Source organism: Anomaloglossus baeobatrachus, chromosome 3 (assembly GCF_048569485.1).
Source record: "Anomaloglossus baeobatrachus isolate aAnoBae1 chromosome 3, aAnoBae1.hap1, whole genome shotgun sequence".
NCBI classification, from domain to species: Eukaryota; Metazoa; Chordata; class Amphibia; order Anura; family Aromobatidae; genus Anomaloglossus; species Anomaloglossus baeobatrachus.
The window spans coordinates 162,357,648-162,384,914 of NC_134355.1; the positions used below are offsets into that span (position 1 = coordinate 162,357,648).

The following is a 27,267-nucleotide window of genomic DNA, read 5'->3' on the forward strand; positions in this document are numbered from 1 at the left end:
TTGCTTTCATCAAGAACATTTAAAAAGTGATAAAACAAAAGGTTCCTGATTTTAATGCGTTTTGGAGCAAGTATGATAATGTTTAATTAACGTTGTAGCTTAGTCATTCCATTACTCATGAGATCACCATTGAAGTGTAAAATGGCCGACAGGCAGGAAATCGACCATGAATTTATCATTTATACTCCTTCCAAATGATTTATGAATTTTTTGCAAGGATGTATAATAATTGGGATTAAAATGAAAGCCATCTGATCGTTTAGTCTGTCTGCAGGTGTCTTTAAAGAAATTCATTTTATTTTCTAATAACTAAATGCAATGAGCAGACCATGAACGTCTTGGGCTCAGCTCCGATCTTCAGTATGGTACATTATGTTCTGAAAAGTTTCTATTTGTAGACATGATGCTGTGTTAGTCTTCAAGTTAATTTTTCTACTTTAATTTCCTGCTATGTTAGAATACAAGCCTCGGTTCTGACCAAGCAAATTTGTTCAAATTATTTTGAGACACATTCTCCTCTGCTTAGAAAACCAAAAACGAGCAGCGTGAAAGCGAGTTATATTTATTTCTATCAATTCTGTCATTTATTCGTTGTTCAGCTCATCAACGGCGCTCAATGCCAAGAATCAGAGAGTGTAACATATACCAACTTAATTTAATATAAGCTATAATAATTTTCAATCCATAACATTTATTTTTATTGATGGGTGAGAGTGCTTGGCACTGCTTGGTAGTCCATCGAAAATTGGCGTGCTCGAGACGAGTATTTTGGTATAACCATTAAACCTGTGGAGATGGCCTGCCAATCACGGTAATGTCGTAGCCTACTGTCATTACTGTCACTGGCAGGATGCATAGTGTCATTAGGTCTATGTAAGACTGTACCTGGAAATAGTATAAGGAGAGTTTCTGCTGAAGAAGGGAGAGTGTTTTATAGTGTTAAAGTACCTGCTGGTGCAACATGAAACACAACAGTCCTTTTCAGGGCTAATTGAAATAGTTTATTCTCTAATAATACCAGTCTTAAGCGGGCTTTACATGCAACGACATCGATGTTGTTGCGTGTGAAACGCAGGAACGACCGTTAACGATCAAAATTACTTACCTAATCGTTGATCGTTGACACGTCGTTCCTTTCCCGATTATCGTTGCTGTTGCAGGACACAGGTTGTTCGTCGTTCCTGCGGCAGCACACATCGCTATGTGTGACACTGCAGGAATGAGGAACATCACCACAATGAGGAAGGAAGAAGGTGGGCGGGATGTTCAGCCCGCTCCTCTCCGCCCCTCCGCTTCTATTGGGCGGCCACTTAGTGACGCCGCTGTGATGCCGAACGAACCGCTCCCTTAGAAAGGAGGCAGTTCGCCGGCCACAGTGACGTCACTAGGCAGGTAAGTATGTGTGACAGGTCCTAGCGATGTTGTGCGCCACGGGCAGCGATTTGCCCCTGACGCACAACCCATGGGGGTGGGGTGCTTTCACCAGTGACATCACTAGCGATGTCGCTGTGTGTACTGTAAAGCCTGCTTTAGTCTGCAATTAGTGTAGGGATAGTGTATTAGAGGCATGTAGGCATGGATTCTAGACTTACAGACTTTGCTGCTGCGTAAAAAATCTATTCTATTCTCTAGTAATACTGCTTTTTGTCTGCAATTAGTGTAAGGTGAACTTTTGGAGTAGGGATAGTATTATAGTCAATTAGGCAGGGTTCATTACATTACAGTCCTTGGTGCAGCCACATGCAAACAACAGTCATTTCTTTTCAGGGCTAATTTAAATATATTTTATTCTGTAATTATACTATTCTTAGTCTGCAATTGGTGAAGGGTGAGCTTCTGAGAAGGGATAGTCTATTAGAGGCATTTAGGAAGGGGCCATGTGATACCAGAATGGGGCCATGTTATACCAGGATTTTTCCATGTAATAACAGTATGGAGCCATGTAATACCAGTTATAATTTTGCACCAGGGCGCATCGAACTCTAGCTACGCCACTGTGAGACACAATTGCCAACAAGTCATATTAAGTTTACAAGTCAGGAGGAGGACCAGAGTGCGGAAGTGGAAGACAATGTGGTGGATGATGAAGTCACTGACCCAACCTGGGAAGTTGACATGTAGTGTGAGCACAGAAGCACAGAGGGGGAGGGGTCCAAAGCACTGCAACAGGCAGGAAGAGGTAGTGGGAGGGCCAGAGGGAGAAGGCGGCAACTGTTCACCAGAACACCCTGACATGGCCAGATCACAGGGCAAGAGTTAGATGTTCCCCAGTGTGGCGCTTTTTTAAAAGAAAGTACAGACAAGAAAATTATCATTTTAAACCTATGCCATACCAAGCTAAGTAACTAGCCTAACCAACACCAGCATACTCAAGCATATGTTATCCAAGCATCCAACTAGATGGGCTGGACACCTGGGTCCACAATCAGTGTCTGCGGGTAATACCACTGCCTCTCCCCCTGTGCTACATGCTGGTCAATTCCCTGTCCAGGAGTCAGGTGTGGATGCGTCGGATACTGCCCCTGTAGGTGCACGTTCGCAAATACCATCAGTGCAGTGTTCCAGTGCAGCGTTCAGATGCTTCTACACCAGGTTTTCATATTTCATGGATATATTAAATGCCTTAGGTGGTTTATGCCCCAAATACATGTATTAATGTAACCACCACTGGCTCTGAGTGCAGTAGCAAACTTAAACTGTCTATTCATCTTACAAGTGCAGCCATGCGTGGTTCTAACTACCTGCGTTCAGTTTTTGGAAGTTATCTCACAATATTACTCATACTTCTTATTCGGTCCACTTTGCCTTTCCTTCTTTCAAATCTCCTATAAAAGGATCCGTCTAATGGCAACTGTAAATTGCCATAAATTGTTGTTACTTTCATGCAAACCCTTAAAGGGAACCTCTCAGGCCTCCTGACTGTTCCCAATGGATGTATACTTGCTGATTATTTTATTCTATTAAGGTATTTTGTGCGCTTGAACTTTTATTCCTTCCACATCATCATATGCTAATGAGGCATGTAATCCAGTGAGACATATCTCCCTCAGAATAGTCCTGGCTCGGATCTGCTATTCATGCTTCCCTTGTGGCACAATGCCCAGCCTGTAATGGTCCTACCATAATGAGCATTGTATGCAGACTGTCAATCATGCCCAAGAAGGCATAATTAGAGAATCCAAAGCAGGACTAGTCTGGAACAAGAGTCACCCCGCTAGAATAATTCAGTTTCATTAGCATAAGCAATGCTGGGAAATAAAAGATCACTTGAAACACCTTGTTAGAATAAAGGAATCCTCGTGCATGCCACTATACTGTACTAGCAGTTGAGAACAGCCTGAGGACAAGATAGATTCCTTTTATGCCCCCTCATATTTTATTATAGCATCCTATTTCCAGGCACCATAGCACTCAAGTTGTCAGCAGTCATGTGATTTACATATCATCCTGTCCGGTTGCAGTTTTCTGTTCCAAATCTGATCACATTAATGGAGAGGCAGAATATTATTCTGCTAGTATTTGCTAATGCATAGTGCAGAAGAAGATGCAGTCGGGGAGATGGCCAGATGAGTAAATCATGTGCCATCTTAAAAGGGTTGTCCCAAGAACAAAGTTCATTTTAATCAAATGCCCAGGAGTTGTGGTATAATCAGACCATGTCCCTGTATGGTCAGACACAGCTATTACACAGGGACACATACCGTATTTTTTGGATTATAAGACTCACTTTTCCTCCTAAAGATTTAGGAGGAAAATGAGGGGTACATCTTATAATCTGAATGTTGCTTACTGGGGGGTGGTGGAAAAAGGTCACAGGAGCAATTCAGCAGGTGCTGTGCTGGGCTGTAGACCGCGGTCGCTGTGCTGTGCTGGGACGTCTCCAGCCCATTGACCTCCCAGCAGTGAACTTAAGGAGGTGGCGCGTGCACAGATGAGATCTTGAGCCGAGAGGTCCATCTACATACGCATCAACTCCGGGCACCATGTCTTTGAAGCTCGTACTGCCAACAGTTTCTGGAAGTTGACTGCCTCACTGAGCCTTCAGTGAGCATCTGGGACACCCGCCGTACCGCCCGCAGTATCGCTCCACACCACCACCGCCCTGCCTCCTGTGACCCCGCTCCACCATCGCTCCCGATAAGACACCACCAGATTATAAGATGGACCCCTTTTTTTTACCCTTTTTTTCTCTAATTTTGGGCTGCATCTTATAAACCAAAAAATACGGTATAGATTATCTCAATACAGGAATATTTTTCTTAAACACATCCAATTGTGGAAATTATTATGATTATTCCTATATCTATTAATTAAAATGATCTTTAAAATGAATTTTGTTCATGGGAAAACTACTTTAAGCAAAATGAATATGGAGGCTGCCGGTGAACTCTTTACACAAGATGACTATGTGCAGAGAGGGGCCTGGTAATGGGGTGCTACAGATAAGAAAGGAGGGGAAGTGTCTTTCATATAAAGTAATAATGGCTTAAAAATAGAAATTCAACTTCACCCGCATTTGCCGTACTAGCAGCTGTTCCTGTAACGCTGCTCACAGTAAAGAAACAAAAAAGGAAACACAACAACAACAATGTCTCTTTACTTAACGAAATGTACCTATTTGATATCATCTACGGAACAATTTTGTCTGGATAAGCTATACTGCAGAAGGAAGTGGGAAGTTTTTGTCTTTATCCTGCACAGTAGTGTGAAGTGATCGTTATTGTGAATGTTGGTTTGGAGACATTTTGAATATATAAATATATATATAAAAAAAAATATCATGAATTAAGAAAAGGTACATTGTTGTGCCGTTTTTCTTTTTTTATTTGTAAGTGTCTTTCATACCAGTACATAACTGTGGCCAAGCCATTTATCAGTGACCCTATCCATCCAACAACTGCAGAGATTTCGGCTATATAGGTCCCAGATGACAACATACTTTTATTATACACCCTGAGAAAGATATAAGACTATTTTTTCCAAATATGTAAAAATACACTTAAATATATACTATTTACCATAGGTATTTCTAAGTGTGTATCATGGAAATGCAACTAGATATGTTGTTTAGATAAAACTACTCTTCAAATAATATCTGCAGGAAAAAAAATAGGTGCGTGTACCACAAGCTTTGGCACTAGTGTCTATCTGTGCATGTGGGATTGCCATTCACCCATATCCAAGTATATTGGGATGAATGGAAATGCTTTACTCAGCCTGTGGGCAAAAGTAGAGTTGTATGCTGACGATATCTACTCTGTTACTGATTGCAAAGAATTTGGGTACAGGAAAGCCCTTTTCAGAAAGATCATTTAATTGATGTGCTACTTAAGGCTTCTGCCACACTCACGTGAAATTCACGCACGTGCCGAGAGACACGTATTTCCCCTGCGTGTTGCGTGCAGGTAAGTACGTGTCTCTGGTACGTGCGTGACACGTGTGTTCTACGTGTGCTATCCGCGATAGCAAACGTAGAATCGGTAATTATTATACTCACCTGGTCCTTCCTGATGTCCGCGCTGCTGTCCGTGGTGCTGATCCTCGGGCTCCAGCCCTCCCGTCTCCCCGCTGCTGCTGCTGCCAGGCAGTGAAGTGAATATTCAATGAGAATAATGAGCGGCGGTCGGCAGCAAGAGGCAGCAGCGGCAGAGACAGGAGGGCAGGAAAAGGTGAGTTAATGTTTTGGTTTTTTTTCACTGACATGTTTGTTTTCTCCGGCGCGTGTCACACGGGACCGCATCCACACTACACCCGTGTGGTACGGGTGTGGGCCGTGTGACACCCGTGCTGCCGGAGAAAACACTGACATGTCAGCGCTTTGAAAATCGCACACACGTACAAATGCACACGGACACACGTTCCGTGTGGTTTTACGTGTGTGTGCCTGCTACCATAGGGTAGCATTGCTGTACATGTCTCCGTGCCGCCGGTACGTGTAAAAAATGCCAAACACGTACCGGAGGCACGGATGTGTGGCGCTAGCCTAAAGGCAATTTTTGGATTTTTTTTTTATATACAGTACAATGTGCCTAAGGGGTACTTTGCACGCTGTGACATCGCTAGCCGATGCTGCGATGTTGAGCGCGATAGTCCCCGCCCCCGTCGCAGCTGCGATATCTTGTGATAGCTGCCATAGCGAACATTATCGCTACAGCAGATTCACATGTACTCACCTGCCCTGCGACGTTGCTCTGGCCGGCGACCCACCTCCTTATTAAGGGGGCGGGTCGTGCGGCGTCACAGCGACGTCACACGGCAGGTGGCCAATAGAAGCGGTGGGGCGGAGATTAGCGGGATGTAAACATCCCGCCCACCTCCTTCCTTCGGCATAGCCGGTGAAGGCAGGTAAGGAGAAGTTCCTCGCTCCTGCGGCTTCTCACACAGCGATGTGTGCTGCCACAGGAACGAGGAATAACATCGTAACATCGGTCCTTCCCAATTCATGGAAATGACCGACGCTACACCGATGATACGATTACGACGCTTTTGCGCTCGTTAATCGTATCATAAAGGATTTACACACTACGATGTCGAGAGCGACGCCGGATGTGCGTCACTTTCGATTTGACCCCACCGATATCGTAGCTGCGATATCGTAGTGTGCAAAGTGCCCCTAAGATCTAACAGGTTGTGCCAGGAGCTGTTCGCCGCCGGCACAGACCTCTCCTGTCCTGACTGCGATTCATCGACAGAGCTTCTTTTAGGGTAAGAACGCACTTTGCTTTTTACCTGCTTTTTACCTGCTTTTTCAATTGCAGCGTTTAATGCCAAAATGGATGTGTTTTGCTTTTCAAGCACAGTCTATGGGAATTTGGGTTTCTTGTCCGCACTATGCTGTTCAAAATGCTGCCTTTTTGTGGCAGAAATTTGGGCAAAAACTCTGCTTTTCAGTTCAAAACGCAAACGGCAAAAACAATTGACATGTTGCTTCTTTGAAAAGGAGAGTTTTTGCCCAAATTTCTGCAACAAAAAAGCAGCATTTTGAACAGCATAGTGCGCACAAGAAACCAAAATTCCCATAGACTATGCTTGAAAAGCAGAACACATCCATTTTGGCATTAAACGCTGCAGTTGAAAAAGCAGCAAAAAAGCAGGTAAAAAGCAACGTGCAGTCATACCCTTAGGCGGGCTTTGTGTCGCGGGCGGGGAGGAGGCCGCTAACGCTCGGGTCCGGCGCTGCTGCTGCTGCTCGGTGGCTCGAGCGGTGGGCCGGATCCGGGGACTCGAGCGGCGCTCCTCACCCGTGAGTGAAAAGGGGATAGTTTTTGGGGTTTGGGAAGTCGGTCTGTGACGCCACCCACGGTTTGTGGTGGGGTTGGGACACCACCGCTGCTCTGGACGGGGATCCCGGGAGCGATGACAGGGAGCAGCCGAGATATTTCTCTCCCCTCCATGGGTAGGGGGGTTTTGGTGGTCCCGGGGCCCGGTGAGGGTAACTGGAGAGTGGATGGCAGGGTTTGGTGAGGTGCAGGGTCGCGGGGACAGTGCGGTGCCAGACGGCACGGTGGTACTCACTCAGCCAATAACGTATACAGAGTCACTGGTAATACAAACGGCTGGATGGACGGGTCCCGCAGCCGGCTGCTGTGGTCACTCCCGGTAGGTTGGCGGTGACTGCCTTTCCCTGCACCTGTAGTGTGTTCTCGGCCCCGATGGCTTCCCACCGGTAACCAGCTCCCCAGTGTGGATAGATGCCGAGGGAGCCCCTTTTGTCCACAGGCTCTGGCCCTGGGAATTGTAGCCTTGGCGGTGACTGTATTTCCCTTCACGGTTGAGTGGTTGCCTTCAATCGGGTATTTGCTGCTGGGAAACCCCGGAGGTTCCCGTCACTAACGGATTTGACCGGTTTTACGGCGACTCCAAGCCTGGTCGGGGTCCGTAGGCCCTGCCGGATGGTGCTGGCTTCTCTTCACTCCCCGGTTCGGTACCGGCGGGCCACCACCCATCCCCGGTCCTACAGCTCCGCGTCGATCGGCCCCTCCTGCAGACGGCCACCACCGTCTGCCAACCTTGTTGTATGTGCCCGGGCCACGTACCCGGACACGGTCAGACTGCTCCTCTACTACCACTTTACTCCTTCCACTTCGATCTCCCTCACTCAACTCCACTCAATTCCCTTCCTTTCCCGCCTCAAGGACTGTGTACTCCTCAGTGGGTGGGGCCAACCGCCTGGCTCCACCCCACCTGGTGTGGACATCAGCCCCTGGAGGGAGGCCACAAGGATTTGTGTGTGTGGCTGATGTGCCTAACCGGGGTGTGGGGTGTGTTGTTGCAGTACCTGTGACATCCTGGCTTGTCCAGGGCGCCACATTTGCACGTTGCGACATCGCAAGTCGATGCTGCGATGTCGCACGCGATAGTCCCCGCCCCCGTCGCAGGTACGATATCTTGTGATAGCTGGCGTAGCGAACATTATCACTACGCCAGCTTCACATGCACTCACCTGCTCTGCGACCGTCGCTCTGGCCGGCGACCCACCTCCTTCCTAAGGGAGCGGGTCGTGCGGCGTCATAGCGACGTCACACGGCAGGTGGCCAATAGCGGCGGAGGGGTGGAGATGAGCAGGATGTAAACATCCCGCCCACCTTCTTCCTTCCGTATAGCCGCCGGCGGCAGGTAAGGAGATGTTCCTCGCTCCTGCGGCTTCATACACAGCGATGTGTGCTGCCACAGGAACGAGGAACAGCATCGTACCTGTCGCGGCAGCGTAATTATGAAAAAGTCAGAGCCTGCAGCGATGATACGATAATGACACTTTTGCGCTCGTTAATCGTATCATCTTGGATTTACACACAACGATGTCGAAAGTGACGCCGGATGTGCGTCAATTTCGATTTGACCCCACCGACATTGCACGTGCGATGTTGCAACGTGCAAAGCCTCCCTAAACTTTACCCCAGCAGACAGCTATAGCCTGTGAGACTTCTGCTCGGTTTCCTGCTGCACCACCAATGGACGGGTTTCCATCTTCGGAGACAATTATTTTTTATTTTACTTACTTGCAAACATTTAAGGCTAGAAAATAAACTTTGCAGTTTGGCTTCATTGAAAACGTTTCTTTTGCAGGCTCATTGTTTCTCTGCACGTTCAACTTTGATTGAGTCTGTGGTCATAAATCAATTGAAAAGAGCTAAAAAAAACCCCAAATCTTAAGGTCCAGTCACACTAAACAACTTACCAGCGATCCCAACAACGATAGGGATCGCTGGTAAGTTGCTAGGAGGTTGCTGGTGAGATGTCACACTGCGACGCTCCAGCGATCCCACCAGCAACCTGGCCTGGCAGGGATCGCTGGAGCGTGGCTACACGAGTTGCTGGTGAGCTCACCAGCAACCAGTGACCAGCCCCCAGCGCTGCGTGGAAGATGCTGCGCTTGGTAACTAAGGTAAATATCGGGTAACCAACCCGATATTTACCTTGGTTACCAGCGCACGCAGCTACACGTGCAGAGAGCAGGGAGCAGCGCACACTGAGCGCTGGCTCCCTGCTCTCCTAGTTACAGCACACATCGGGTTAATTACCCGATGTGTGCTGCAGCTAAATGTGCACAGAGCAGGGAGCAGCGCACACCGGGTGCAGCTGCACAGGGTACATATATAGGGTATAGAGTACAGGGTGCAGCTGCACAGAGCAGGGAGCAGCGCACACCGCTTAGCGCTGGCTCCCTGCTCTCCTAGTTACAGCACACATCGGGTTAATTACCTGATGTGTACTGCAGCTAAATGTGCACAGAGCAGGGAGCAGCGCACAATGCTTAGCGCTGGCTCCCTGCTCTCCTAGCTACAGCACACATGGGGTTAATTACCCGATGTGTCCTGCAGCTACATGTGCACAGAGCAGGAGCCGACACTGACAGTGAGAGCGGCGGAGGCTGGTAACAAAGGTAAATATCGGGTAACCAAGGGCAGAACTTATTGGTTACCCGATGTTTACTGTGGTCACCAGCCTCCGCAGAAGCCGGCTCCTGCTGCCTGCACATTTAGTTGTTGCTGTCTCGCTGTCACACACAGCGATCTGTGCTTCACAGCAGGACAGCAACAACTAAAAAATGGCCCAGGACATTCAGCAACAATCAACGACCTCACAGCAGGGGCCAGGTTGTTGCTGGATGTCACACACAGCAACATCGCTAGCAACGTCACAAAAGTTGTTCGTTAGCAGCGATGTTGCTTAGTGTGACGGGGCCTTTAGTTAGCTTGGGATCATTCAAGTGTATGCAAAATTGTCCTTTTTACATACAGAAAAAATATCAATTTTTCATGTCATTTGTATGCCATCTGCATGTCTGTTTTTTATGTCCATATGCCGTCTGTATGTCCGCTTTCTACATTTGTATGGCATCCGTTTTTTTGCATGAATAATGTAATACATAATAAAACTCATCTTCAGTTTACGGTTCCCTATCTCTTTCGTTCCCTATCTTATATTACGGTTCCCGTACTTATAATACATGTAAGGTGAATGGTATCCCGTTTTTGCACACTTATTGAGTTATAATGGGCAAATTTGATCAAGAAGCAGACACAAGTGGTGCATTTTGTGACTCTTTTACACGCAGACCATTGGTCCATGTAAACTCTATCATGGTGACTTGCATTAGTGAGTGTACCATCTGTATGCTGCCAGTTTTGCAGACAGATGGTGCATGGATGATTAATATATTTGTCTCAAAGAGCCCGTAAGGGCTTTCCCATTTGAGCTCACTAACTGATCCTCAGTTTACTCATTGTTCAACAGAGAAATAGACAACACAATACAGATGATATAGAAGGCAAATGGTGCAGAAAATCTGATGCAACCCAATAACATAAATTATTTTTAGCCAAAAAAACATGCATTTAGACAAGGGAAATAAAAATCCCCCCAAAAAAATCATTAAAGTGTCTAAGTAATGTAGACAGAAAATGAAAAACATAGCTTAGGAACTGAGGATCCTGTACCAAAAACCTGCCTTTGTTACATAATATTTTCACTATAGGTTATTTAAAAACAAGTTTTCTAAACTAGAAACAATTTTAATACATAGCTACATAATCCTTCTTGGCATTTTCATGGAAAGGAGGATGAGGTCAATATCAGTATCATACCTTAAATATGAGCTTGGGAATTGTTAGTTGGGAGTAACAGCACCCATGATTAGTTGTCAAAGGGGAATTTCCATCTTGTACATTAGTAAAGGAAATCTGTCAGCAGTTTTTTGCTATGTAAGCTGAGGACATCATGCTGTCAGAGTTAAAAGACAAAAAGCAACTATTGCTCTCTTATCTGGGTGTGAGCTAATATTTACGTAACCTAAAGGGTTTGTTTCCCGGTGAATAACATTACAGAATTAGAAACTCATGTGCACTGCAGTTGGACACACCCCCCCTGCTGTGATTGACACTTTACAGTCAGTGCACAATCTCTATTGAGGGCCTGGTGTGAGCAATATCAGCTCTGGCTTTTTCCCCAATCTAAATTGCTTGATTGTTTCAGAATGGCTGCAGCCAGTAATCTAAGTGATACACCATTGGATTCAGAATCTCCATGCCTACATTATGTTGCTGTCAGATGAGGTAGCAAAAAACTGCTGGCAGATTCACTTTAACATATCCATAAGACCTACATCTTTGTAGAAAACGGTATGTCAGTCCCTGCTCCACTAAGTGAGCTGCTGTAAGCTGAGAGGAGGCAATGCAATGCCCTACTTTTTAGGACCTATTTGTAGGACCTACATCTACTATACATTTATGGCTAATCTTGTGGATATACCATAAATGTGCATTACTATAGGATCCCTCTAGGTAAAGCATCTAATAGAAGAGCATTGCATAATGGGTCATCAAGAATGCAGGCTGCTTTACATTTACTCCCAAGTATAGAGACTAGTATCTTAAAGTCCCTGTGACCTTGAATATTGTTATAAAATAACTCCTACTAGAAAGGACAGCCAAAACATTTCTAAGCCTTGTTCACATTCCTTTCATATAGATTTAGCTCATTAAACACATGACAATATGTTCTTTTCCCCAGGTTTTGTAGACCTGACTCTCCATGACCAGGTCCATCTTTTGGAATGCGCTTGGCTTGAGATACTTATGGTTGGTTTAATCTGGCGCTCAGTGGAACATCCAGGCAAATTGTCATTTGCTCCAAATCTCCTACTAGACAGGTATGTATCCTCTGAATACGGATAACATCATTTATTTTGAACATCTAATTTAGAGGTGCTCATAATTAGCTTTTTAATAAGCAACTAGTAATGGATTTTTTGTGTAATGAATGATCAATGATGTCACCAGTGGTAATCCAATAATTCTCAAAAGGCAAATTATAGTAACACAATAATGTGAATAGTAATTTTCAATATATTATCTCAATATTATTAAATATATGATATATGCAACTCCCCATATGCTTGCTAGACTGGCTATCCAGCATTATTAAACGGCCCAGCGATACAGCAACAATTTATAATGTTTGCATTATTGCACTATATTTTATGAGAATTGATTATGTGCTTTCAATGATAATTAATTGTCAGCTGGAGTTCCCCATATAGATGCCATCATTAAAGGAGAGCTGTTCTGCAGTACCCAGCAGTGGCCATTACACAGTGAGTGGCACTTTGTAGAGTAGCTCTATTTAGTGTGTGTAGACCCCAGACCTTATAACATCTGATCAGTTGGGGTGGCGGGTGTCACTTCCCACTAATCTGATATTGATGAACCTTCCTATGTATTGAAACTAAAAATCTTTAGTCCAGAAAACCCTTTAAAGAAAACCAGATTTCGAATGTTAAACTGGCCACATCATGAGATTGTGGCTGGGAGATATTTTCTTCAAAAGTTTAGATTCTAATGCTCAATAAGACCAAGGCGGCATTAGCAGAGATTCATCTCTGTGGTAGTTTACTTTTTCCTCTGGATAACATTGACCAATCAGAAGCAGGAGGTGTCATGCGAGGAGAAAAAAAGAACATGTCTCACAGAATGTCATGCCAATTTCTCTTTGAAAGATGTGACAACACATAGGTTTGCTCGCCTCTCTGATCTCACTGTGATTACAGTCAGACAAGGAGAGTAGAGCCGAACTGTGTGTTATTACAAACACCTCTTGCAGCTCTCCTCTCACAGCACTGTCAGCTCTGCTTTACATCTTCTTACCCCAGACTTACTGCTGTGAGATGAAAGCTGCAATAAGTGTTTGTAATGACACATAGCTCTGCTCTTCCCCCCTACCTTGATTTGAAGAGCAGGACTTTCAGTCATTACATGCCTCAGAGGAGAAAGCAGAGTCTAACTTTCTCTGAGGACGTGTTTTTTTCCTCCTGACACATTCTGCTTGAGATTGGCCAATATTATGCAGTAGAAATAATTAATGCCCCAAGAGACAAGTCTTTGCTAAGGCCGCTTTCACACTGCATTCCTATCCCAGTAATGCAGGTCCATGTTCACACATTCATGGTTTCCATACTTTAGCATTATCAGAGCGCAAACTGTCTTTTTTTTTTTTTTTGTATTGACTATAATGGTGCAGACAGAGTCACCATGTGCTCTGTCATGCACTATTTTTGGGAGTATACGCCTATTGGAAGCAGACACTCAGATGCAGTCTACTACGTTGGCTGCATCCAATAGGAGTATACTCCTGAAAAAAATGGTGCACAACAGTGCACACGGTGACTCTGTCTGCACCATTATGTCACTTGCTCCATCGGCACATATGTCTGAGACCCATTTTACGGGGGGTTCGGTCAAAATCCCCGACGGGACCACTGAGCTGGGAGAGGAACTTGGTGTGAAAGCAGCCTAAGGCTTAGTTGGACTTTACAAGCTCATATTCATCCTACATTTTGTTCTTATTTAAAATAAAACACAAATTAAACACTAGTATTTTACAAAGTAAGAATTAAAGGGTTGCTCCTAACCCCAACATTTCTCACAAGTGACTGGGTCCCAGCAGTCAGACCCCCTATGATCAAAAAATAAAAAAATGTATCACATTATGATTTTAATTTTAGACAAGAATCTGACGCCAGGTTTTTGCTCCCCCATCTGAGAGCAGTTTAATGTAGAGGTAGAGATCCTGTTTCAACTGATGGTTCACTTAATTTACTAGGTTTTGATTAAAAATGGTTTTATCTGCTGTAGATCCAGTAGTTTTCTGCATGCTGAGCCGTGTATAACCCCGCCCATCCACTGATTGACAACTTTATGTGTACACTGTGCATAGGCAGAAAGCTGCTAATAAGTGGTGGGGGCATGGTTGGACTACCTGGCAGCAGTTAAGTAGAGCTCTAGTGTTAATTACCTGCTGATAAAACAATGATTTTATACAAACTACATAAAGCAGAATATTAAAGTCATACATCACTGGAATCAAGGTCTATCTCACTACATTATGGGGAAATGAGGCCTACTCCTGGTTGTCTCATTCTCTTTGGTACTGAGTGTTACAAACCTGGCCAGTATGACCCTGTCCAATGTCTTACATTTTTCTAATGGTCATTAACATGGGGTAAAGGGGAGGCAACAAAACTGGCCCTTCTTTCCTGATGGCAAAATCCGTCCCTACATGAGGGGCCCATTTTGATTTTAGCTATATGCCCCCTCCTCCTATCTACACTAATTTCTGTACTTCTGCATCTACATTTTAAGTAACAGTATCATAACACTTGTATACACTTCCCTTTGTGGAATGGCTGAAGGGTTAATATATTTACAGTGTAGTTTATCAGGCGCCTGCAAAGTGCTTTAAGAGGGTAAAATAAACTTGGTAAAGTGTTATAAAAACGTCATTGCTGCTAGAATAACTGAGATCTATTATTCTGAAATCTACATTTCATAACAGAAAGGTTGGTCACAGTAAGTAAACTATAACAATGAGCCCTGTAGTAAAAAACATACCCCCTGCCTGAGCGGGCCTTATAAATGGTCAATTACCGGAGTGTGAAAGCAAAATTTCTCACCTCCTAACATAAAACCCAAGCAGAAAATTAAAAATGGGAGTTGCGTAAAAAGGTCTTCATGTTAACCGTTGAGGTTGAAGGGACATGGTGGACTATTCTAATTACTTCTCGATAGCAGCATACAGTAATGGCCAAAAGTGTTAACATCCTTGAAATTGTTCCAGAAAATGAAATATTTCTCCCAGAAAATTATTGCAATTACACATGTTTTGTTATACACAAGTTTATTTCCTTTGTGTGTATTGAAACAGCACAAAACAAAAACAGGGAGAAAAGGCAAATTGGACATAATTTCATACAAAACTCCAAAAATGGGACAAAATTGTTGGCACCTTCAACTTAATATTTGGCTGCTAACTCTTAGGAATAAATCAGTGCATCAATCGCTTTCTATAACCATAAACAAGCTTCTTAAACCTCTCAATTGGAATTTTGGACCACTCTTCTTTTACAAACTGCTCAAGGTCTCTCATATTTGAAGAGTGTCGTCTCCCAACAGCAATTTTAAGATCTCTCCACAGGTGTTCAATGGGATTTAGATCCAGACTCATTGTGGCCACTTCAGAACTCTCCAGCGCTTTGTTTCCATCCATGTCTGGGAGCTTCTTGAAGAATGTTTGGGTCATTGTCCTAGACCACTCATGACCTAAAGGTACCGTCACACTTTTCGACGCTCCAGCGATCCCACCAGCGATCTGACCTGGCAAGGATCGCTGGAGTGTCTCTACATGGTCGCTGGTGAGCTGTGAAACAGGCAGATCTCCACAGCGATCAGAGATCAGCCCCCAGCGACCCGTGTAACGAGGCTGTGCTTCGTAACAATGGTATATATCGGGTTACTAAGCAAAGCGCTTTGCTTATAGTTACCCGATGTGTACCTTGGCTACGTGTGCAGGGAGCAGAGAGCCGAATAGAAGCTGCGAACACTGGTAATCAAGGTAAATATCGGGTAGCCAAGCAAAGCCTTTGCTTGGTTACCCGATGTGTACCTTGGTTACCAGCGTCCTCAGAAGCCGGCTCCCTGCTCCCTACACATTCAGATCGTTGCTCTCTCGCTGTCAAACACAGCAATGTGTGCTTCACAGCGGGAGAGCAACGATTAAAAAATGGTCCAGGACATTCATCAACGACCGGCGACCTCACAGCAGTGGCCAGGTCGTTGCTGGATGTCACACACAGTGACATCGCTAGCAAGATCGCTGTTGCATCACAAAACCCGTGACTCAGCAGCGATGTCGCTAGCGATGTCACTTAGTGAGACGTGGCCTTTAGACGCAAACCAAGTTTTCTAACACTGAGCACTACATTGCGACCCAAAATAATTTAGTAATATTCAGATTTCATGATGCCTTGCACACAGTCAATATACCAAGTGTCAGAAGCAACAAAGCAACCTCAAAATGTCTATGAACTTCCACCATATCTGACTGTAGGTACTGTGTTTATTTCTTTGTAGGTTTTATTCTGCTTTTGGTAAACAGTAGGATGATACGCTTTACCAAAAAGCTCTATCTCATGGCTTTCTCAAGTAAAATTCAGCAAACTGTAGTCTAAAGAAATAAAAATAAAACTGAAATGAAATGGTATGGCAGGAGACCTAGGAGGACCCCACTTCTGACACAGAGGCACATAAAACCTAGACTGCAGTTTGATTCAGAACAGGATATAAATTCAAAAGAAGTAAAAAACAAAAATAACTCACCAGAAACAGCCATTAGTGATCAAGGGTCAAACCTATATTGCTCATGCCTTTATCATAGGGGGCCTGCTGCATCCTGCTAGCACATTTGCTGTTTGACCCTTAATGGCTCATGACTGTTTCTGGTGAGTTTTTTCTTTTACTTCTTTTAAATTTATGTCCTATTGTGAATCAAACTGCAGTCTAGGTTTTTTATGTCTCTGTGTCAGCAGTGGGGTTCTCCTAGGTCTCCTGCCATAGCATTTTATTTCATTCACATGTTAATGGATAGTCCACGCTCACACTGATGCACTCTGAGACTGCAGGATGCTTGAATTTCTTTGAAACTCGATTGGGACTGCTTAGCCACCATCCAGAATTTCCTGCTTTGCAACCGTTCATCATTTTTCTGTCCACGTCGAGGGAGAATAGCTACAGTGTCATGAGTTGTAATCTTGATTATGTTGCACAACATGGACAAAGGGACATAAAGATCTCTGGAGATGAACTTGTAACCTTGAGATTGTTGGTATTTTTCAACAATTTTGGCTCTCAAGTCCTCAAACAGTTCTCATCTTTCTGTTTTCCATGCTTAGTCTAGCGCACACAGACAGACGATGTAAAGATTGAGGCAATTTCTCCTCTTTTTATCTGGTTTCAGATGTGATTTTCACATTGCCCACACCTCTTAAGCGGGCTTTACACACTGCGATATCGGTCCCGATATTGCTAGTGTGGGTACCCGCCCCATCTGTTGCGCGACACGGGCAAATCGCTGCCTGTGCCGCACAACATCACCCAGACCCGTCACACATACTTACCTGCCCGGCGACGTCGCTGTGACCGGCGAACCGCCTCCTTTCTAAGGGGGCGGTCCGTGCGGCGTCACAGCGACGTCACAGCAGCGTCACTGAACCGCCGCCCAATAGCAGCGGAGGGGCGGAGATGAGCAGGACGTAACATCCCGCCCACCCCCTTCCTTCCGCATTGCGGCCGGGAGGCAGGTAAGGAGAGCTTCCTCGTTCCTGCGGCGTCACACGTACCGATGTGTGCTGCCGCAGGAACGAGGAACAACTTCGTTACTGCTGCAGTAACGATAATCGAGAATGGACCCCCATGTCACCGATGAGCGATTTTGCACGTTTTTGCAACGATGCAAAATCGCTCATCGGTGTCACACGCAACGGCATCGCTAATGCAGCCGGATGTGCGTCACCAATTCCGTGACCCCAACGAGTTTGCATTAGCGATGTCGTAGCGTGTAAAGCCCCCTTGACTTACAGGTTGCCACAGGTAAGTTTGAACAAGCATAATATGCTTGAAACAAAGTTGCTTACCCACAATTTTGGAAAGGTGCCGATAATTTTGTTCGGTCCATTTTTAGGGTTTTGTGTCAAATTATGTTCAATTTGCCTTTTTTCTATGTTTTTTGTGTTGTTCCAGTACTCTCAATGAAATGAAACGTGTATTACAAAAAATGTGTAATTGCAATAATTATCTGGGAGAAATCCTTCATTTTCTGGAATAATTTCAAGGGTGCCATCACTTTTGGCCATGGCAGTTTATACAACCCTAAAGAGTTTCATCATAATTCCTTTAAGATTCAAATGAGACAATAATTAAATATTACACATAGGAAAATAAAGTAACAATTTTGCTTGAAAAATTATCTGGACCCCATAATCTACCTCATTCACACTGGTGTTGCTGTTTTTGTTATGTTACTTCCAGTTAAAGGGGTATTCCAGTATGGACAGATTAACAACTCACCACAAGAAAAGTTATAATAACATCTAAATAAATCAAGTGAGATCGTTGAGACTCCCACCAATTACCATAAAGAGGGACCTTTATGTTATTATTATTATTATTTATTATTATAGCGCCATCAATTCCATGGCACTTTACATGTGAAAGGGGTATACATAATAGGAACAAGTACAATAATCATAAACAATACAAGACACAGACTGGTACAGGAGGATAGAGGACTCTGCCCGCGAGGCCTCACAGTCCTCTTTTTTAATGGTGATGCAGTCAAGAATATAAACTGCCAATACAATTATTCGCTATAGGACTGCTGGAGATTCCCAGGTATGCAGTTATCTTTGGCATTCTTGAAGAATGAATGGAGCATCAATGAGCATGCTTGACTGTCACATCACTGAAAAGGGAAGGTGCTTCCATGTACTGGTAATGGGTTGTAGTCTCAGTGGTCAGATCCTCACCAATCTAGTATATCACATATCTTATGGATACCTCTTAATAATGGAGTACCCCTGTAAAGGAAATGATACATGTATGCCGATTTCATACTTTTCTTTTGATAAGATACATGTTAATTGTTTGTATCTTGGTGCAGGAATCAGGGGCGGTGTGTAGAGGGCTTGGTGGAGATTTTTGATATGTTGGTCACCACAGCTACTCGATTCCGAATGATGAGACTACGAGGGGAAGAATTTATCTGTTTGAAATCTATTATTCTTCTAAATTCTGGTAAGTATGAAGTACAGACTTATATATATTATATCTGTATATATATGTATATATATATGTCTAAATATAAATATATATATATATATATGTATATGTATATATGCATATACAGTATGTATTATTCACTTATCGTTGTATTATTCAGGAGGAGGTGAGGTCAAAGCCTGTTGGGAGAGTGTGACTGTAGGTTCACTTAAATTGCCTACTTTATCTCTTTATCTCCGGTAGTTCTAAACATAGGAGATAAGCCACGTACTTTTACTGTATCTCAGGCATACCATTGGGAAAAGAATCCAAAATATTTAATGTGAAAATTAAGTAAGAATAGCATCAAAACTGTGTTATGTAATTACTTAATGGATTTTTGAAGATTTTACTCCTAAACCTCCACTAAACACGGTAGCAGATTTGGTTAAGCAATTAAATGAGCCTGAGCTGCAGTAGTAGGCACTGCGACATGTACAGATATATTGCCATGTGTATCAATACACACAGATATACTGCTGTGTGTAGAGATATACTGCTGCATGTATAGCTACAGTATACTCCTGCTTGTACAGATATATTACCATATGTAGAGATATACCGCAGTGTGTACAGACATACTGGCGCATGTACAGATGCAGTTGAAACCAGACGTTTCCATCCACTATCTAAAAAGATACATCTGCATGGTTTTCTCACTATCTGACATGAAATCAGAATAAAACTTTCCCGCCATTGCGCCATTTTTTTACGCCATTTATCGTTCCCCATATATAATCTGATTGCTGTGTTGTTCGGGTCGTTACAATTACAGGGACACCAAATATGTCCATGTTATTTGCTGATTTGTGATGTTTATTATTTTATAAAAAAGTGTAATAAAATTACATTATTCTATTTTTAGTAATTTTATTAGAAAAAAAAATCTCTTTTCCTCTCTCTCTAGAACACAGGACACAGCGATGATGCTCTGTACAATGCAGCTCTGTGTCCTGTGTAATCTCCTGTGTAATCAGAGGCTGCAGTGTAGGTTTATCTATATAAAATCCCCCTTCTGACATCATCAATCCTAGTGGTTCAACAGCTAGGACAGCTAGAAAAGCTAGGAGAGCTGCAGGACACGTTTTTGAAAGTTGCTGGTTTGAATCCAACGTGATGAAAGTAAAGAATTTTTTTTATAAATATATTTGTATTTTTTTACTTATTTCTTTATAGTAGTTTTATTGGAACAAATAAATCTGACTCTTTCCTTCACCTACAAAGGAATGCGAAGATTTTTAAAATTCTTCTCTGGACATGAGTCTGAGAAAATGACCAGGGAGAGTGACTCACCATGCACTTCCTGCGGGAGTAGGTGCACCTCTATTGAGTGCTCCCAGCCTCGTTAGGGCTTCTCCCTAAGTACATTGGCTTTCCAATTTTGGGAGTAAGAATGCTTTTAAAATTGTACCAAAATTGAATCAGAGTACCTGTTCTGTGCCTTTTGCTGGCTGTATTGCAATGCAAAGTAATTTTAGCTGGACCTCGCACTGAGTGCATAGCCATTCCCAGTTTCAGAGTCCGATTCTTTGTAATACTGTACCGGAATTGAATCAGAGTCTACCCTCTATGTTTTTTGCTGGCTATATTGCAGTCCCTTCTTATAATTTTTGGCAGCACTTGCACTTAATGCATAGGTTTTACCAGTCTAGGAGTCCCATTCCTTAAAAATGTTCAAAAAATGTTGTTTGAGGCCCTCTTGTATGTGTCACCCATGGGGTATTGCAGTTCCTTCTTCTAATTTTTAGCAGCCCATGCACATAGTGCACTACTATGCACCACTACCTAACAATTTAAACAGAATGTGTAAGAGCCCCTCCTTTATGTTTACTATATGGTATATCGGAGTGCCTCTTCCTTCTAATTTTTGCCAGCTCTTGCATTGTCCTCATAGGCTCTGTGAGGTTCCGAGTAGAGTTGAGCGCGGTTCGAGGTTCGAGGTTCTCCAGTTCTAGGCTCGAGTGATTTTGGGGGCTGTTCGAGATCGAACTAGAACTCGAGCTTTTTGCAAAAGCTCGATAGTTCTAGATACGTTCGAGAACGGTTCTAGCAGCAAAAAGCAGGGCTTTTTACAGCTACAGTGTGCAGGAGCCATCGCTGGCAGCCTGCCACAAGCTGGTAACCAAGATAAACATCGGGTATCCAACCAAAGCGCTTTGGTTAGTAACCCGATGTTTATCCTAGTTACGTGCAGGAAGCCCACACTTCCCCGCTCAGCTCACTCCGCCCCCTCCTGCCCGCGGCATGTACACACACACACACACACACACACACACACACATGGTCCCGCTCGGCTTACCTGCGGTCGGCCCGGGGGCAACAGTCCTTGGCACTGGAAACTGTGGCTGCCGGCCCTTTAAGGCTCACTGTGTTCTCCTGCATTGAGCATCATCTGTGGGCGGAGCTACCGCCCGGCGTCCTGCTCGGTCGCACAGATGAAGGAGTCACAGTGCCAGCCAGCGACCCCCAGCAAATCGCTTCCCTCCGGCGCTGTGTGGGCCCCATCTGCACCGTGACCTGATCAGTATGTGGGACATCACTCCCTCCCCGCCCCTCCCTGTCCCCCCGTGCGTGTGTGGGCCCCACAGAGCCGTGTGTGTGACCCCCGGAGCCGCGTGTGTGGGCCCCGCAGAGCAAGGTGTGTGTTTGTATGTATGCATGCATCAGAGCAGTATGCGTGTCTATATGTATGTATATATGCAGCAGAGCAGTATGCGTGTCTATATGTATGTATATATGCAGCAGAGCAGTATGCGTGTCTGTATGTATGTATGTATATATGCAGCAGAGCAGTATGCGTGTCTGTATGTATGTATATATGCAGCAGAGCAGTATGCGTGTCTGTATGTATGTATATATGTAGCAGAGTAGTATGCGTGTCTGTATGTATGCATGTATGTATGCAGCAGAGCAGTATGCGTGTCTATATGTATGTATATATGCAGCAGAGCAGTATGCGTGTCTGTATGTATGTATGTATATATGCAGCAGAGCAGTATGCGTGTCTGTATGTATGTATGTATATATGCAGCAGAGCAGTATGCGTGTCTGTATGTATGTATATATGTAGCAGAGTAGTATGCGTGTCTGTATGTATGCATGTATGTATGCAGCAGAGCAGTATGCGTGTCTGTATGTATGTATATATGCAGCAGAACAGTATGCATGTCTGTATGTATGTATATATGCAGCAGAGCAGTATGCGTGTCTGTATGTATGTATATATGTAGCAGAGTAGTATGCGTGTCTGTATGTATGTATATATGCAGCAGAGCAGTATGCGTGTCTATATGCATGTATGTATGCAGCAGAGCAGTATGCGTGTCTGTATGTATGTATATATGCAGCAGAGCAGTATGCGTGTCTGTATGTATGTATGTATATATGCAGCAGAGCAGTATGCGTGTCTGTATGTATGTATGTATATATGTAGCAGAGTAGTATGCGTGTCTGTATGTATGTATATATATATGCAGCAGAGCAATATGCGTGTCTGTCTGTATGTATGCATGTATGTATGCAGCAGAGCAGTATACGTGTCTGTATGTATGTATATATGTAGCAGAGTAGTATGCGTGTCTGTATGTATATATATATATGCAGCAGAGCAATATGCGTGTCTGTCTGTATGTATGCATGTATGTATGCAGCAGAGCAGTATACGTGTATGTATGTATGTATATATGCAGCAGAGCAGTATGCATGTCTGTATGTATGTATGTATATATGCAGCAGAGCAGTATGCGTGTCTGTATGTATGTATGTATATATGCAGCAGAGCAGTATGCGTGTATGTATGTATATATGAAGCAGAGCAGTATGCGTGTCTGTATGTATGTATGTATGCAGCAGAGTAATATTCGTGTCTGTCTGTATGTATGCATGTATGTATGCAGCAGAGCAATATGCGTGTCTGTCTGTATGTATGCATGTATGTATGCAGCAGAGCAGTATGCGTGTCTGTATGTATGCATGTATGTATGCAGCAGAGCAGTATGCGTGTCTGTATGTATGCATGTATGTATGCAGCAGAGCAGTATACGTGTCTGTTTGTATGTATGTATATATGCAGCAGAGCAGTATGCGTGTCTGTATGTATGTATGTATGTATATATGCAGCAGAGCAGTATGCGTGTATGTATGTATATATGCAGCAGAGCAGTATGCGTGTCTGTATGTATGTATGTATATATGTAGCAGAGTAGTATGCGTGTATGTATGTATATATATATGCAGCAGAGCAATATGCGTGTATGTATGTATGTATGCAGCAGAGCAGTATACGTGTCCGTATGTATGTATATATGTAGCAGAGTAGTATGCATGTCTGTATGTATATATATATGCAGCAGAGCAATATGCGTGTCTGTCTGTATGTATGCATGTATGTATGCAGCAGAGCAGTATACGTGTATGTATGTATGTATATATGCAGCAGAGCAGTATGCGTGTCTGTATGTATGTATGTATATATGCAGCAGAGCAGTATGCGTGTCTTTATGTATGTATGTATATATGCAGCAGAGCAGTATGCGTGTATGTATGTATATATGAAGCAGAGCAGTATGCGTGTCTGTCTGTATGTATGTATGTATGCAGCAGAGCAGTATACGTGTCTGTATGTATGTATATATGTAGCAGAGCAATATGCGTGTCTGTCTGTATGTATGCATGTATGTATGCAGCAGAGCAGTATGCGTGTCTGTATGTATGCATGTATGTATGCAGCAGAGCAGTATGCGTGTCTGTATGTATGCATGTATGTATGCAGCAGAGCAGTATACGTGTCTGTATGTATGTATGTATATATATATGCAGCAGAGCAGTATGCGTGTCTGTATGTATGTATGTATATATGCAGCAGAGCAGTATGTGTGTCTGTCTGTATGTATGCATGTATGTATGCAGCAGAGCAGTATGCGTGTCTGTATGTATGCATGTATGTATGCAGCAGAGCAGTATGCGTGTCTGTATGTATGTATATATGCAGCAGAACAGTATGCATGTCTGTATGTATGTATATATGCAGCAGAGCAGTATGCGTGTCTGTATGTATGTATATATGTAGCAGAGTAGTATGCGTGTCTGTATGTATGTATATATGCAGCAGAGCAGTATGCGTGTCTATATGCATGTATGTATGCAGCAGAGCAGTATGCGTGTCTGTATGTATGTATATATGCAGCAGAGCAGTATGCGTGTCTGTATGTATGTATGTATATATGCAGCAGAGCAGTATGCGTGTCTGTATGTATGTATGTATATATGTAGCAGAGTAGTATGCGTGTCTGTATGTATGTATATATATATGCAGCAGAGCAATATGCGTGTCTGTCTGTATGTATGCATGTATGTATGCAGCAGAGCAGTATACGTGTCTGTATGTATGTATATATGTAGCAGAGTAGTATGCGTGTCTGTATGTATATATATATATGCAGCAGAGCAATATGCGTGTCTGTCTGTATGTATGCATGTATGTATGCAGCAGAGCAGTATACGTGTATGTATGTATGTATATATGCAGCAGAGCAGTATGCATGTCTGTATGTATGTATGTATATATGCAGCAGAGCAGTATGCGTGTCTGTATGTATGTATGTATATATGCAGCAGAGCAGTATGCGTGTATGTATGTATATATGAAGCAGAGCAGTATGCGTGTCTGTATGTATGTATGTATGCAGCAGAGTAATATTCGTGTCTGTCTGTATGTATGCATGTATGTATGCAGCAGAGCAATATGCGTGTCTGTCTGTATGTATGCATGTATGTATGCAGCAGAGCAGTATGCGTGTCTGTATGTATGCATGTATGTATGCAGCAGAGCAGTATGCGTGTCTGTATGTATGCATGTATGTATGCAGCAGAGCAGTATACGTGTCTGTTTGTATGTATGTATATATGCAGCAGAGCAGTATGCGTGTCTGTATGTATGTATGTATGTATATATGCAGCAGAGCAGTATGCGTGTATGTATGTATATATGCAGCAGAGCAGTATGCGTGTCTGTATGTATGTATGTATATATGTAGCAGAGTAGTATGCGTGTATGTATGTATATATATATGCAGCAGAGCAATATGCGTGTATGTATGTATGTATGCAGCAGAGCAGTATACGTGTCCGTATGTATGTATATATGTAGCAGAGTAGTATGCATGTCTGTATGTATATATATATGCAGCAGAGCAATATGCGTGTCTGTCTGTATGTATGCATGTATGTATGCAGCAGAGCAGTATACGTGTATGTATGTATGTATATATGCAGCAGAGCAGTATGCGTGTCTGTATGTATGTATGTATATATGCAGCAGAGCAGTATGCGTGTCTTTATGTATGTATGTATATATGCAGCAGAGCAGTATGCGTGTATGTATGTATATATGAAGCAGAGCAGTATGCGTGTCTGTCTGTATGTATGTATGTATGCAGCAGAGCAGTATACGTGTCTGTATGTATGTATATATGTAGCAGAGCAATATGCGTGTCTGTCTGTATGTATGCATGTATGTATGCAGCAGAGCAGTATGCGTGTCTGTATGTATGCATGTATGTATGCAGCAGAGCAGTATGCGTGTATGTATGCATGTATGTATGCAGCAGAGCAGTATACGTGTCTGTATGTATGTATGTATATATATATGCAGCAGAGCAGTATGCGTGTCTGTATGTATGTATGTATATATGCAGCAGAGCAGTATGTGTGTCTGTCTGTATGTATGCATGTATGTATGCAGCAGAGCAGTATGCGTGTCTGTATGTATGCATGTATGTATGCAGCAGAGCAGTATGCGTGTCTGTATGTATGCATGCAGAGCAGTATGCGTGTCTGTCTGTATGTATGTATGCAGAAGAGCAGTATGCGTGTCTGTCTGTATGTATGTATGCATGTATGTATGCAGCAGAGCAGTATGCGTGTCTGTCTGTATGTATGTATGCAGCAGAGCAGTGTGTGTGTGTGTCTGTATGTATGTATGCAGCAGAGCAGTATGTGTGTGTCTGTCTATATGTATGTATGTAGCAGAGCAGTGTGTGTGTGTCTGTCTATATGTATGTATGCATGCAGAGCAGTATGTGTGTGTCTGTATGTATGTATGTATGTATGTATGCAGCATAGCAGTGTGTGTCTCTGTATGTATGCATGTATGATGTGTATCTATGTATGTCAGTGTATATGACTGTATAGATTTGTCTGTTTATATGTATTTTTGTGAGTTTGTCTTTAAATATGTATATGTACGTGTATGTATCTGTGTATGTGTGTGTGTCTGCGTGTTTATGGGGCCCACTGGGACTCTTCCGCCCGGGGCCCACAAAAACCTGGAGCCGGCCCTGCCTGCGGTGATGAAGTCCCGCCATCCCGACCTCAGCGCTGTCACTGTCCTCCATGGCCGCCGCTTGTCACATCACCTTCTCTCGCTTCCGACCCGAGACTGACTAGCGGTGACGTCACGGGCCTCTCGCGATTCTTGGCTGTGAAGGCGGCGGTCATTGAACTCAGTGACAGGGGCTGTCAGTGTGCTGGAGATCAGCGCAGGTAATGTACCTGGGCTGACCCATTGATGTTAGCTCAGGTCACTGCACTGCTCTCCCAGCCAATGGGGAACATCCTGCTCTTCATTGACTGGGACAGTGTGGATCGTCATGGCAACCCCTTGGATTACACCAGACCTGGATTTGTTTTTCATTCTAATAAATTGGTTAAAGAGGGAATGTTTTGGGGACTCTTTTTTCAAATAAATTTCTTTTGTCGATTTTTTTTTTTTTGTTAGTACTGACAGTTTATGATGTTGGGTATCTAATAGACGCCATTACATCACAAACTGCTGGGCTTGATCTCAGGTGACTTTACAGCTAGTATCAACCCGATTTATTACCCCGTTTGCCACTGCACCAGGGCACAGGATGAGCTGGGGTGAAGCGCCAGGATTGGCGCATCTAGTGGATGCGCCACGTCTGGGGTGCCTGCGGCCTGCTATTTTTAGGCTGTGAAGGCCCAATAACTATGGACCTTCCCACCCTGAGAATACCAGACCACAGCTGTCCGCTTTACCTTGGCTGGTGATCCAATTTGGGGGGGACCCTACTTTTATTGTGTAATTATTAATATTTAT

General features: G+C 43.6%; 1 protein-coding gene across 1 annotated transcript in view; it reads left to right on the forward strand.

Moving 5' to 3' along the window:
• Positions 1-27,267, forward strand: part of ESR1 (estrogen receptor 1) — a 250,285-nt gene that overhangs the window by 198,234 nt on the left and 24,784 nt on the right. The window contains exons 5-6 of the mRNA XM_075338163.1: positions 12,013-12,151; positions 18,991-19,124. Of these exons, the coding sequence (XP_075194278.1) occupies positions 12,013-12,151; positions 18,991-19,124 (273 nt within the window). The remainder of the gene's footprint in view (positions 1-12,012; positions 12,152-18,990; positions 19,125-27,267) is intronic.